General features: G+C 41.5%; 1 protein-coding gene across 18 annotated transcripts in view; it reads left to right on the top strand.

The window, feature by feature from the left end:
* SYNE1 (spectrin repeat containing nuclear envelope protein 1) overlaps window positions 1–15458 on the top strand; it is a 480528-nt gene that overhangs the window by 307717 nt on the left and 157353 nt on the right. For 17 of the 18 annotated variants that reach the window (XR_015251658.1, XM_086708164.1, XM_086708163.1 and 14 more), the window contains 4 exons: window positions 2687–2881; window positions 4016–4156; window positions 11659–11826; window positions 12050–12211. Coding sequence is in view for 17 of the 18 variants with exons in the window: in XM_086708164.1 (XP_086564290.1) it covers window positions 2687–2881; window positions 4016–4156; window positions 11659–11826; window positions 12050–12211 (666 nt within the window). In the remaining variant the exon portion in view is untranslated. The remainder of the gene's footprint in view (window positions 1–2686; window positions 2882–4015; window positions 4157–11658; window positions 11827–12049; window positions 12212–15458) is intronic. The other variant, XM_086708160.1, reaches the window with a different exon arrangement.

The raw sequence follows: 15458 nt of genomic DNA, 5'->3' as shown, positions 1-15458 counted from the left end.
ATGCATGAGCTGGGGAGGAGTAGAGAGAAAGGGAGACACAGAACCGGAAGCAGGCTCCAGGCTCTGAGCTGTCAGCACAGAGCCCAATGCGGGGCTTGAACTCATGAGCTGTGAGATCGTGACCTGCGCTAAGTTGGATGCTTAACCAACTGAGCCACCCAGACACCCTTTTTCTGTAACTTTTTAAATGCTGCATTTGATTTGAGAAAATTATCCTGCCACTTTTAAATCATAGGAGAGAATACTCAAGCCTCTTTTTTTTTTTTTTTTACCTTATATACAAGGCCTTCTCCTGAGGGCGGGACACTGGTCACAGAAGGCAGCTTTCCTCAGAACAGCCACTTTACCTGATATTCCCATCTATTTATGTTCATCCTTGGTAATCATTTTCAGAAATATCCAGTAAAAGTTAAAAATACATATGCCTCCTGAGAATAGTGAACACATGAACCCATTAGGGCTCCATTTTAATTTAGTAGATTTAACCACCCACTAGTTGTTACGATTTAGACAGGTTTTATTATTACAGAAGAAAGTCTAAAGAGCTATTTCTCCAAGGGGGTCATATGAGATAACTACAAAATGCCTCCTAATCAAAATCTTTTGAAGTGAAGACCAGAATTGGATGGTTAAAAAACAACCCAATTAAGTTTTATACACAAGAAAGTTACAACTGCAGTTTAGGAGATGGATGTTTGCTGCCAGCATGGGCACGCCTCTGCAGGGTACAGCAGTAGGGGGCCATGACCTTCCATGTAGGCAGAAAAGGTGAAGGACTGAAACTAACTCTACTTCGCAAAGATTCTTCAAATCTACCCCAGTGGGGCAAGCCATCATAAGAAGGTTTAGTGATTTTTCCTATGAAAACATGGAGTTCAAGGAGTCCATTAAGCTGGTAGATGCCTTCTATATGTGCATGTTAACTAATTATAATAGAGTAACCACAAATTAGGCACTAGGCCAGATGTAGTAAATAGCTGTTTAATCACTATTTTAAAAAAGCCCTCTTAGGTTTAATTAAGTACCTGCAACTCTAAAAGGTAAAAAGTGATCATTTCTACTTTCTAAATTCTTACTTTAAGGGCATCTGGGTGGCTCAGTTGGTTAAGGGTCCAAGTCTTGATTTTGGCTCAGGTCAAGATCTCATGGTTCATGGGGATCGAGCCCCATGTAGGGCTCTGGGCTGAAAGCATGGAGGCTGCTTGGGATTCTCTCTCTCCCTCTCTCTTTTCCCCTCCTCCCTCTCTCTCTAAATAAACTTAAAAAATAAATAAAAGCCCTTCCTTTAAATATTCTTGTGCTGTAGTAGAAGTCAAGAAGACGGGCTACTGGCTGAGTTCCGCTGTATCATTTTCCCTTCCACTTACTCAGTTTTGGCTTGGACGGGAGAAACAAAATGACAGTAACAAAATGATATATATGTGTGTCTGCACAGTGTGGAGTCCTACACAGGGCTCAATCCCCCCACCATGACATCATGACCAGAGCCAAGACCAAGAGTTGGACCCTTAACCAACTGAGCCACCCAGGTGCCCCTGTTGTCATTTTGTTTCTGAACTTCCAAGTTCAAAGCTCTAGTTTGAATGTCAGTGTGTTTAAGATGATAGTATTTGTATACATACATATACATGCATAGTATGTATATGTGCATGTATGTATATAGGTATATACACACTCTTGTTTCAAAGAAATTGACATTTAATGTTTTTGTTGCAAAATGCGTTATGTACAAACACTCAATGACAACTTTTCAGGCAAAGGAGCCAAATAAAAGGAATAGAAAAAATGGAATAGTTTGGTACTTTAGGATTAAGGTTTTGGAATATACATCTTTATTTTTGATGAACACATATGCATCTTTTAAATAAGAAAGTATAAACTTAACATTTTAGAATCACCATTTTAGATTATTATTCTTTATTTAGTATTTTAGATCTTTAAGACGATTTTTAATTTTTAAAATTAAACAATTTTTGCAATTTTTTCAACCACAAATGAACTTAAATTTGAACTGAGCTTCAAGTTCAAAGCTCTAATTTGAAACATTAGAAACACGTAAGGCGCGAGGGGAAAATGTGATGAATGTACAAAACTTTATTTGGGGAATAATCTGCATAAATAATTAGGGTCTCCTGTGCGCTATTTAGCTGCTCTACGAAAAAAGACTCCATGGGCCACAGGAATTGACATGCAGTTTACTTTTGTGACACCGTCTGTAACAGATGACTGCTCTATCTGATACACAGTATGGTCAGAGCTGAGCATTGCATTTTTTGTAGTTTTAGTCATCACATGACCTAATTTCCGCGGCATGAACCATCTGGCAGTTTCAGATTGTTTAGGCATTTTAAAGAAAGTTGCCAGTTCTTAAGGTTACATAAGTTCCGGCTTGCACCCGGAGCCTCTCCCGGGCTTAGGAGCCGGGCCGCGGGGCACTCCTTCCCGGCCCGCGCGCAGCCGCTCTTCCGGCCCCGCCGCGCCGCGGTCGGTCGGGCTGCGGGTGCGCTGCCGGCAGCCCCCTGCGCTCGCACGTCCACATCCTGCCTCTCCGCCGCGGCCCTGCCGCCGGCTGCCGCAGCTCTGTGATTTCATTGGCCAGCGCTGGAGCAAGATGAACGCCACTAGTTCTGTTTCCTTTTGATGCTGCTCTGACACACGGTGGGGCGGGGGGGAAATGTTTCCCCAGGAGCTGGCTCAGAAAATCAAGGGCTACCAGGAGCAGATCGCCTCTTTGAACTCCAAGTGCAAGATGCTGACGATGAAAGCCAAGCATGCCACCATGCTGCTGACGGTGACGGAGGTGGAGGGGCTGGTGGAGGGGACGGAGGACCTGGACCGGGAGCTCCTCCCCGCGACCTCGGCCCACCCCTCTGTGGTCATGGTAAGTAAGGGTCAAGGCCGGGTTTGATGGGAGCCAGCGCGCTGCGCTCCCTTCTGACTGCCCCCCCTGGCTAGCGGTTCTAGGTTCCCTCTCCGTGGCTGAACTTAGGGATCGGTGCTAGGTCTTGCAGATCAGAATGAGGAACAGTCTCAACTCTCTGACTACATTTGGGCCAAGGCCAGTTTTTGATGCCTATACCCTAAACAGGGACAGTTAAAATGAAGCTGTTGGCTTGAGGCGGCTGAATTATTTAATATGCGTAAGGTTGGCCCTGCATTTGTTTATAATTCAGCAATCACACTGAAAGGCTCTGCGCTTCAAAAAAAAAAAAAAAATTCCTTTGCACAGTTTTGTAGATTTCTGGGAGATAGGAGAATCACGCTACACAAATTTTTTTGTGTATGTTTTCCAAGCTAAAACACTGGCCAGCTAGATATGTTTGTGTATTCTGTTATACAAATGTTTAATAAAATATAGAAGAAAAGCTGTTATTAGAAAAATAAGAAAATAGAAAATCCAAAGTGTAGCTTTGGATTAAAATAAGTAGGTTCCATTAATTGCTGTTCTGCAACATTATTTCCTTATCACTTTGTATCTAAAAATGCATTAGTTGTTTTGGGAATGACACGGTTTTCCAGTGCTGCATATTTTCCACACATATGTGCTATGCCTCAGATAGTGTGTGTACCTGGACTCTTTTGGCAAAATATTACTTTGGGTACAGTTATGTCCCTAGGATATTTGGAATCCGAGATGTCCACAAAAGACTCAAGTTTTATTTTGTAGACCCTTCTCTCCCTTGTATGATCCACGATTCTACTACTTATTTATAAAGACACAAACAAACATCAAGGAAAGGAAAACACTGAATCAACAACAAAAGTCTTTAATGTGATAGGCACCCTCTTTCCCTGTTTGTTTTACAAATGGTCCCTAAAGTCTTAACTTAAAGTCCTAACTTGAAGACAAAATTTTTAAGTACTAACACAGAATTCGTATATAGATTCCGGTGTCAGTATTTCTAACTCTTGGAATATCCTTACCTTTGTTTTGACCTGTGCCTGACTAGGTCTTTTGTTAACATAGCTAACTGATGTTCTGTTCGTGTCCTTTGGGCTACGTCTTATGTGATAGATGACTGCGGGTCGCTGTCACACTTTGCTGTCACCTGTCACAGAGGAGTCTGGGGAGGAGGGAACCAACAGTGAAATTTCCTCTCCACCTGCCTGTCGCTCCCCTTCACCTGTGGCTAATACAGACGCTTCTGTTAACCAGGTACCACGATTTGGCATTCCTCTAGCTAGGATCTCTGGATGGATGCAGGACTCCATTCCTGTTCTTAATAGACTGTGGGTATGAATCTTAGACTTGAGGGACACACCATTAGGTGTGAAATCACAAACTGTGATTGTCATGTGATAACCACTACGGGCTCAGCACACTGGCTCCTCTTCTGGGCTTCTACCAGTGACATGAGCAAAAATTAGGTCACAGAAATTATAGCTGGAGAAGGCCATGTTATAAGGCATTATGGCTTGAGTTCTAACAGCTATCTAATAGGAGTACTGCATCCGAACAGAGAAAGAAATGTTTATGTCACCATTGTAAAATAACATGATCTCTTTGTATTGTAACATTCATCAAAAGTGGTTTTGACACTGATAAGCTCAGATTTTAAAGATGAAAACCTTCTACTCTTTCTTTATTTACTGTCAACCAATTTAAGGGGGATGGCCCGGTGTATATATTGGAATGTCTAAGTAGACTTGTGTTTTTTATCTATTTTTCAATAACGTTAAATTTTGTTTCCTATAAAGTGGAGATGATACCTTGTTATGTGGTGCTTTTTAGCGTACATTATGTTAGATTCAGATTGTGCTAAGTTAAATATGTTAAAGAGTTTTCATCAAAAATATTATATAGAAATAAAAAATATGCGTTTACAATAGCCAAAGATTTTTTAATGCATGTTAAGTACTAGTTTCTTTTTTTTTCCTTTAACCAAAATAGTTTAGTTTTTTTATTTTTATTTTTATTTATTATTTTTGAGAGAGAGAGAGAGCACAAGCAATGGAGGGGTGGAGGGGGGGAAACAGAGGCTCTGAAGTGGGCTCTGTGCTGGCAGCAGCAGCTTGATGTGGGGCTCGAACCACAAGCCATGTGATCGTGACCTGAGCTGAAGTCTGACCTTTAACCTGCCGAGCCACCCAGGCGCCCCTAGCCAAAATAGTCTTTAAAAAAGTTTAATGATATTACTGTGAAATTATGTAAGTGTTCAAAGAAGTGGAAATTTATTATTAAGGAAGAAGCGTTAAACAGAACAAATGTTCTATAAGCTATGTTACAAATCAGTTACAATTATTTTTATTTTAAAACAGAGCATTCAAAATAGTATTTCTGTGATTAAAAAAAAACACAAAAAAACCTTCTTCCCCTAAAACAGGAATATAAAATTGATGAATGTTTTAGGTAAAACAATTCTCTTGGCAAACTGTATGTAGCTCTAGGAAGTTATGAATTTATTCATTCATCAGACACATTTTGAGTACCTGCCTGGCATGAAATGTTTTCTGGGTTCCAGACAGGTAATAAAGGAGAAGACAACAGTGGCCCCTGCCATCAAGGACCTCATAATTTAGAAAGGTGGATGTGGGATGACTAATAACAAAAGTGATGAGAAGAGACTAAAAACAAAACAAAACAAAACAAAAAAAAAGAGAAGTTCAGTGTACCCTGGGGGAAACTTTTCTTCAGATTCTGAGTTTAAAATATGTATTACTCATTCTTTGATGCTGTGTTCTTCCCTGTGGTCACAGATGTTATTAGAATCAGAGAAACTTGGCTATAGTCAGCTATTATATAGGAAAACACTATCCTATATAATAAACTTAATGTTCTTAAATTTTTCAAATGGAACAATAAACCGAGGCCTTAAGATTAACACTGTGGGGAGAATATCCCTGGTCTAAGATGGTAAGCCTCCATGATACTTCTTGTAAAGTGTCTCTCAATGTACATATAAAAATGCCTCGTGAATGATAAAATACACAAATGTTTTCATATTATGGTTACTTCAGCTGTCAAACTCAGTCAAATCCTAAAATTATGAGTGAGATCTTTCTTTGTTTTAAATAGATTTTGACACCCCTCCACCATCAAGGGAAAGCATCAATTAAATCACATTGTGAACGTACTTATACGTGATACTGAAGATTAACCAAAAAAATGCCCTTACTCAGAGGAGGCCCTTAAAAAGCAAATGTGCTATGCTTGGTGTTCAAGCAGATCAGCCCCTTCATTAAGGCCACGTGTTATTCTTGTACAATAATATAAGTCAGAGGAAAATGAACAAACACTACAACCTGGCCGGGGATGTGCTGGATTTGCAAAATTTTCTCTTGTAGTTGAGGAGGACATTTAGAATCCTCATAAATTGCACTTTTCAGACTCAACATACTGTATAGAATGTGTGCAGCTGTTTTAGGGGGCAGCCAAATATAACTGCTGTATAAAATTGCAGCTGTTAAAGGAAGGTTTTGTGCTCGCTGCTTCTGTAAGTAGATCTCCATTGTATAACGGAGCGATTCCCCCCAACCCGGTCCACCCCCCCACCCCTCCGCAGTCAGTGGGTTCTGTCTCTCTGACAGTAGCTATTAGCTCAATGTGGTAACAGTGTAGCTTCCTGGAGAGTGGAAATAACCAGGCAACCCCAGGATTTGCTGCAGGCTTCTTGATGCTATTAGAAGCAAAGCAAGAGGCGAGCTCCTTGGCAGAGTTGACAGAAGCCAAGGTTTGTACCTGGTAGAGCACCAGGCTCCAGGTTAGAAGCTCAGCATGAGTCCCGTCCCTTCTGCCTGTAAGCTGACTGTACCTGCAACGTCCTTTAGCGGCCTCATTTGTAACAGCGAGCAATGCTACTTAATTCACAAACTTTTAAAAATTAAATGTGATGTGAAGCATGAAAATACTCTTTAACCTGGACAATGTAAATGAAATAGGAACTGTAGCTTTCCAAATTCATTTTGTTAGGAATCCACTGGATAATAACTCTCATATCTTAAGTACAAAGCAATAAGAAACGTCTTTCTGAGGATGATTCTTTGCTATGCCAGTTAAGGCCTCCATTTTGTAATTAGAGGATTGTTTTATTTTATTGAATATATGTGGCCCTCAAATATTCAATTCAATATTTGAATATATGTAGTCCTCAAACTATTCATCTACAAAAGGCGATACTTTTTCAGGTGCTTTTAAGAAACCGGGAATTCTCATTCCTGTGTAATAGGCCTGAGCAATACACATACATACCACACTCGCGCGCGCGCGCGCGCACACACACACACACACACACACACACACACACACACACAGTCTCTCTCTCTCTCTCTCTCTCTCTCCCTCTCTCTCTCACCTACAAAAGAACCAGAAAAAAATATTTTTTTGTAACAAATGTATTTTATTCTGGCTCTTTTGGGGGGCTTCCTTATTTATAAAGGAGTATTTAATTTAAAAATTGTACATTTAAAACAACTTTTTGCTTTTCCTTGTGGACCCAGTAATACTATTACCTTTCTTGAGGTGCTTGAGTGGCTCAGTCATTTGAATATCTGACTCCTGATTTTGGCTCAGGTCATGATCTCATAGTCATGAGATCCAGTCCAGCATCAGGGTCCATGTTGGGCTCCTGGGCTCCTTGCTGGGTGTGAAGTCTGCTTATGATTCTCTCTCACTCTCCCTCCTCTCTCTCCCTCTGCCCCTGCCCACTCAAAAAAAAAAAAGTACCTTCTGTGTATATAAAGTTTACAGAAGTGCTTTTATATGTATGATGCATTATAGATATATATGCCTGCCTGTTATTTGCCAAACATCCTAAGACCTGCTCAGAGTCAGAGACAAAAGGCACTTCTCCGGTCTTAACTGAGCTCACAGTTGGAGTGAGTAATCACAATAGAATGGGACAATGGCCAGGATGGGGAGAAACACTGCATGGTGAGGGCAGATTTGGAGTGCGCCCCTGAACCTGGAGTTCAGGATGGGTCAGAGGGGGCACCCTGTAGCTTTAGGTAAGGAGTGCAAGTTAAGCAGTTGGTGTGCACTAGAGTGAGGTGACGTTTTTCAGGCAAGAAGGAAAGACATATGGAAAGGTGTGGTGGCAGGAAGGAGGATGGCCCATCAAGACAACTGCAAATAGGGTCAGTATAATTAGAAAACCAGTTTCGGAGGAGGAGGGAGAAGGGGAGAAAAGAAACTGAGAGGGCTGAAGGAAACACATCATGAAGGAACACACACACACACACACACACACACACACACACACACATTGAACTTTATCCAGAAGCTAATAGTTAACCACAGAGGGAATTTAACTAGAAGCCATGTACAGAAGTAAGTCTGAGAACAGATCATCCTGGGTCAGTGTGGACAGTAGAATAAAGATGGACAGATTCAGACCCAGAGAAGCTAGTGAGAGACAGAAGTTGCACATTCTGATGCCTCGCCAGGGCTGTGATGTCAACGGCTGGGGAATGAAAAGGACCCGAACAGCACCTCTGTTCATAAACCAGGCAGCCTGTCCTCTGTTAGAACTACCATAGTCCTGTGGACACAGAGTCCAGTCTTATGTACCTTCTGGTTTGCAAAAGGAGGTATGAATCTGGATTCTTATTAAACCTCTCTACTTCGATGACATTTTCAGCAGTATCATACACTGCATAAACCGAACTAAATGTGTGCAAGCCGGAGGCAGCCTGCAGGCTACGAGTTTGCAACCTGGGAATTGGACAGTTGTTGTTCTAATGAGAACTTGAAGCAGTGCTGGGGCAAGGGTATGTGTCAATAGAATTCATCCTAAATAACCTGTGGATGGGAAGGGAGAGAAGAGATAGAGAATAAATCCCACGATCAGAGCTTCTGCCTAGAAGTTCCATTTATTGAAAGATGGATAGAACATGATTTTTTTTTTTTTTTTTTTGTAAATTTGTTATTTCTCATCCTGGATGTTTTTGTTTTGTTTTGTTTTATTTGTCTGTTTTTGTTTTTGGAAATGTTGAGTTTGGAATGTAAAAATGAAGATGTGAGTGCAGAGCTTATAAATAACTGAGGGAAATACACAAGTGAAAGCTTGAATGACTGGAGCTTGGAGGAGAACAGATTACAGGGACAGTGTTTCCAAAAAGGGACAGTCAGAGGTGTGGAATGCTATCGAGAGGTCAGGCAGAAGAAGGGCTGAAAATAATCATTTTATTTTACAGAAAAGAATCATTAGGGTCAAAGCACAGCTGGGTATTTAGAAGTGGATTGGGGGGTGAGAAAGTGAACATTATCAAGTGCAAACTACCATTTTCAGAAGCTGGATTATCATGTGAACGGGAGAAAAGGAAGAAACGGCAATCACAACTATGTGTTTGTGTGTGATGACCCATCACTTTGTGATTTGTGGACTTTTCTAACATGTGACATCCTGTAAGAAAAATACCGAAAAAGAGTATGTGTTTTTAGACTGAAAAGATTTGCCTCTATTTATATGCTGAGGAGAAAATCAGTAGAGATAGAGAGGATAGTAATGCACCAAGGTCCTTGAAAGAGTGAAAGTGGATGGGATTCTGGGAGTAGGTGGGAGGGTTATCGTTCAGCCGGGAAACTGGCAAGTATAAGATAAAGGGGAGTCTGAGTGTAGACAGATTTTTGGAAATTTGAGGAGTTTCAGGGATATCTCCTCGATGGCTTCAGCTGTGTGTTTGTGTGTGTGTGTGTGGGGGGGGGGTGTGTATATGCTCATGAGCATGTACACCCATGCGCTCTGGAAAGTAAAGTTGGATTGAGTCCTGCCTGGGATTTTCCAGGTGAGTAACGCAGAGTTTAAAGGGGCAAAGAAGGCAGCAGTGTTGGCAAGAGGAGAGTTTAAGTAACTTTAGACATAGCTAGAAGTGCACATGGGGTGAGCCTATTCAGTGATGACAGGCTATCATGTTCAAGGGTGTGGAGGACTGAAGCGGAGTGAAAGTAGGTGAGGGTGAATGGATAGAGCTTAGCAAAGACTTGAGAAGAGCAAAGTAATCTACCCAGGATGGTGAAGGAGCAGGAACAAGGAGGAACCAGTCTCCATGTTCCAGTGTCTTCAGTAAAGGTTGGGGACTTACCTAGAAGTGTCAACAACAAAATAAGTACCAGGTCTCATGGCCACTCAAATACGACTTCCTTTAATCCTCAGAACTCCCCAGTGTTACACACATGAGGGAACGGATGCCTGAGATGTGAGTGACTTTCTCGTTATACAGCTACTTAGGAGAATTTCAACTGGAATCTCAGCTCTGACTCCTCCGGTGTCAGACTCCTGTCTGAACCCCTTTTACCGCACAATCCTGCTTCTGTCCTCATAGACACCCCCAAACACCAGCCCTTTCCTGTTCTTATTTTGGTTTCTCCAGTGTCTGGGTCCTTCTTGAAGACTTTTTACCAAGACCTTATCCATAAGACCTTACCTTATCGATAAGGCTCAGGTATTTTCCATTCAGATACATTATTATTTCCAACAGTACAACTGCAAAAGTAGTGAACTTTTTTTAATGTTTGTTTATTTAATTTTTTATTTTTAAAATTTTATTTAAATCCAAGTTAGTTAACATAGAGTATAATAGTGATTTCAGGAGCAGAATTTAGTGATTCATCACTTACATGTAACACCCAGCGCTCATCCCATCAAGTGCCAGAGAGAGACAGAGAGAGAGAGAGAGAGTGAGAGAGTGCATGGGCATATGCACACACGTGCACACAAATGGGGGAGGGGCAGAGAGCGAGGGAGAGAGAATCCCAAGCAGACTCCACACTCCCAGTGCAGAGCCCAGTGCGGGGCTCAGTCTCACAAACAGTGAGATCAGGACCTGAGCTGAAATCAAGAGTCGGAGGTTTAACCAAATGAGCCACCCAGGTGCCCCAAAAGTAGTGAACTTTGTAATAGAAATTCCCAGAATATAAACATTACTCCCCAATTCAATTTCTATTAATACACATAAATATGCATAGAAACAATTGAAAACACATGATTATATGTCTTGATGTAGGAGAGTCCGTTATTAATACTATAAAATATGTAATGGTACTTATAACCCAAGAAATAATAAAAATTTCAAAAGGTTTGTTTTTCATCATTCACTTTGATTATTTCCAGTGTACTTCCAGGAAGTGATGAGAAGGAATCATTTTTATTATTTCTTTCTTAGAGTAGTTTTAACTTCCCGATTACATTTTCCTTTATTTAATACTACAAGAAGTTAATTCCTGTGAGTGATGAACTGACAGATATGGAAGATCTGGCTGTGCCTCAAAAATGACTTAATATTATTTAAATCAAGTACCTTTTAAAAGCATGCAGCACTTTAATCAATACATTAAAAAACAACAGTTTAGGAGATAATTAAGATTCTCTTTTTTTGCCTTATTAGTTCGTCTTTTGAATATGTGCACCACTCTAATCTTTTGTATTTCTGTTTTACCAAATATAAACTAAGAATGAGTTTGGCAACTTGAAATATTTGTTTTGTTGTTTTTTTTATAGAAGCCAAAATTCAGAAGCAACTGTAGTGTGCTTTGACACAATCTTTGTCTTCTCGTCACAAGAATTACACAAACCTCGATAGTTTATAGCTCCTGTTATCGCCCCTATAATAGTTTATAGTTTAGGTGAATCCCAAACCCTTCCTCCACAAGGCAAACAATACAGCGCATGTTAACCTAAATTTGTCTTCTTCTTGAACCCAACACCGGGCTTTGCACCGCAGGACATTGCTTATTACCAGGCCTTATCTGCTGAGAGGTTGCAGACAGATGCTGCCAGGATCCACCCCAGCACGTTGCCATCGCCGGAGTTCTATGAACTAGGACTGGAGCCATCTACTACCGCTAAGCTGGATGATTTGCAGCGTTCTTGGGAAACCCTAAAGAATGTGGTAAGTCTCCGAAACGTGGAAGTGTTTAACTCCGTCCACCGCACACGGGATTACCTGAGCGATTGTCTTACGAAACCCACGCCCAGAGTTAACACACTCCGTGCACAGAGTCGGATACCGTCTGTTGGGCCACAGACGTCAGGATGTCGCATGAGGAAAGAAGTGTAGTAACCTAGAAGATAAGAGGCTAGGAGACATTTGGTAATATCCTTTTCTTCTTTAGATCAGTGAAAAGCAGCGCACTCTCTATGAAGCTTTGGAAAGGCAGCAGAAGTACCAGGACTCCCTCCAGTCCATCTCCACAAAAATGGAGGCCATCGAGATGAAACTCAGTGAGAGTCTGGAGCACGGCAGGGGTCCAGAGAGCCAGATGGCGGAGCATCAGGTACAAGTAGCGGTGACTTCGGTTTCCCGCATGATTAGGTAGTGCCACTCTGGTGACTGGTTGGCTCAGCATGTGTTTGGGAGAGAAGACTGACTTTTTTGTGTTGCATTAGATCAGTGCTTACAGAGTAAACAAGATTCCACATGGTGGTTGTTTCCACCACTTTGCTTCAGGGAGGGATCCAGGAAGGAAAGACGGAAATGCAGACCTTGAATTGAGGCAAAGAAAGCCACATGCCCGACGGGGCTTCTTCACTGTTATCACACAAAGTGCCTTTCCTAATAGTTGCCACGTTGTGCTGTTGCTGTTGTGAACTGTTGTGGGGATAAAATGTACTTTCATCTACCTCCTCCGGTTACTGTTGTCTTAAGAAACTTAGCCAGTATGGGCCTAGCACCTTTCCGTGATCACTTCAGAGAATAGCTCTCAGACTTAAGTGGGCAAAGAAGCAGTTGAAGAACAGGCCTTCAGAGTCATAATCTTATGGTTGTACCTGACTTGAATCGTTTTTTAAAATGTTACGCAAACAGGCAAATCTTTGGCTTGACGTGAGAAACAGAGATGATTCCACTAACCTAATTCAGAAAGATGTTAAAAATATATCAATTTAAAATGCACGCTAGGGGCACCTGCATGGCTCAGTTGGTTAAGTCTCCAACTTTGGCTCAGGTCATGATCTCACAGTTCGTGAGTTCAAACCCCGCATTGGGCTCTGTGCTGAGAGCTCAGAGCCTGGAGCCTGCTTCAGATTCTGTGTCTCCCTCTCTCTCTGCCCCTCCCCGCCTCACGCTGTCTCTCTCTCTCAAAAATAAATAAACATTAAAAAATTGTTTTTAAATCTATGCTAAGAAAATGCATATATTAAAATCCAGTTAATTCTTTAGCAGTATGATCAAGTGTACTGTTAATGCATAATCGAGTATAACTGAGAGCCAGGGGTACTGAGGTGTTCATTGAAATATTCAGTCACCGTGATATGGGGAAATACTACCTGCCCTCCCCCTTGCCCCCCGCCAGAATGGAGGAGCATGTACTAACCCTCTAAAAAGGCAGAGGAAAACAAAGGTGTTTTTAGATGTAAATTAAGTGCTGTAAAACATGATGTGATATGTGTATCTGTCAAGGACTTGGGAAATTTATTAGCTTTAGGCATGAAACTCTGCACTTTTTTTTTTCTTTGAATCCAGGAAAACCTTGGAATATATTGGTTGCTCATATATGTAGTCTAAGATAAAATTGCATTCTTTTACATATATTAAGAATATATGTGGTGTTCTTGCAATATAACCCCAAAATGAGCATATTTTATCTGGAGACAGTGTATTGAGAAATAGTGGCTTCAGGTTTTTGACACTTCTGTAACTTCTTAAGATAGAGATCAAAATGTGTAGCACCCGTCTTTAGGCCTTATTTTTGTAAAACTACCTTCTGTGGGGCTTTCTGCTCTCCCAAAGTCATCCATAGTCAGTCTGGTTTGGGGAAGGTGCTGTACAAATATAGAGTTAGGGTCAGTCTTTGTTTACCTGGACTAAACCAGTCATGAGGACAGTCCAGGGACTTAGGTGACTATTACAATGCAATTTTCTTTCAAGCACCATGGTCCTCTTTAACTGATACTCCAGTTATCGACTTGTCAACTGCTGCCACCTTACTGTCAGCTGAAAAAGTTGCCTGTGTAGAACCAGTGTGCCCCCTGGGGTTCTGTCTGCTCAGCTGCCCCTCCGCCCCAGCCCCATGCTTCACTATGCCGGAAGGGGCAGGACAAGTGATCTCCATTTGATTATAGTTTCCTCTAAAACTTCAAAAGGAATTGAGCCTAAATTACCCAAAGGCTACTGTAGTGTGAATTTCAGTATCACACTCTCAGGCCATCGCGAACGAGCAGGTGTTCCAGGAGAGGGTTTACATAGTTTAATTCTCTCTACTTTTGGGTTATCTCGGCCTTTGTTCGGGGTGCATGATTCTAGTGTCCCAGGTGACTGACCGCAGCCCCCAAGACCTTTCACTGGGTCCCCCAGGATTCAGGAACTGCCTGAAAACAGGATCGTGGTGGTCTGTCCTGACATTCCAGGGTTCCTAATTGAAAACAGAAATTAGCTCCCAACCACCACCCTGCCTCTTGGGCGTTGGGATGAAAACGTGCATAAACTGAATGTAGAGCAAAATTAGTCTTTTCAAGGGATTTAATGGAGAAAACACGAAATTGCACATTAATGCTAAGTAAGTATTAACTATTAGAATGAATGTGTGACTTTTCTTGTAATTAAGGCCAGCCGCATGAATTTCTGTCTCTTTCTCAGCTGGGAGTGGTCATGTGAACAATTGTAGCAGCGAGGAGATGTAGCTACTTTCGTGATTATTACCCATCATGGGAACTTAACATATTAATGCTCTGCTGAGAGGCAAAGAAAGTATGAATTATGTATTGCTTTTCATATCACCCCAAATCTAAAATTTTCCATCTGACCTACTTTTGCCATCTGTACCTCAGTTCTACAAATTCTGGGACAGAGCTGCCCACGTGAAAAGCTAACAGTATCTCAAAGTCTAAATTGGCTCTTTGCTTCTGGAATGGTATTTTAAAAATTCCAAGAAGTGTTGTAGAATTACTATTTCTAAGTTCCACTGAATGTGGGTGAGGCAGTCCAGTATACTTTTTATATTTTCTAAAAATTAATAGAAACCCTTCAGTTGTTATTTCTTTCCCAACATTCTCTTGAAAGTATTAATGTTTCTTTAAGGAGCTGACCTAATACCTACATTTTTCCTCTACTTACTTGTCTAAATCTACTGAATTTGGGTAGAGTGCTGGGCCTTTCCTGTTACCTTCTCTAAATTTTATGGGGGATCTAATTTTAACACATTAATGCAGGGGAACCTGGGTGGCTCAGTTGGATGAGCGTTCCACTTTGGCTCAGGTCATGATCTCACCATTTGTGAGTTTGAGCCCTGAGTCGGGCTCTGTGCTGACAGCTCACAGCCTGGAGCCAGCTTCAGATTCTCTCTTCTGTCTCTCTCTGCCCCTCCCCTGCTCGCTCTCGCTCTCTTTCTCTCTGGCTCTCCCCCTCTCTCTCGAAAATAAACATTGAAAAAATTTTTTAAGACAGTAATGCAGTTCATAAGCTGACTTGTGGCTGTTCTAAGTGATAAGCCCTCTGTGATAGGGACCTTCATGGTCATGGGCAGCTAATGCTTTGTGGGCATGTGTTGTCTCTACCACATTAAGCTCAGTGATGGATAGGAGGCA

Source organism: Puma concolor, chromosome B2 (assembly GCF_028749965.1).
Source record: "Puma concolor isolate L17-30 chromosome B2, mPumCon1.1.hap2, whole genome shotgun sequence".
NCBI classification, from domain to species: Eukaryota; Metazoa; Chordata; class Mammalia; order Carnivora; family Felidae; genus Puma; species Puma concolor.
The sequence above is the reverse complement of the archived record's forward strand: the minus strand, read 5'-3'. Positions and strand labels throughout refer to the sequence as shown.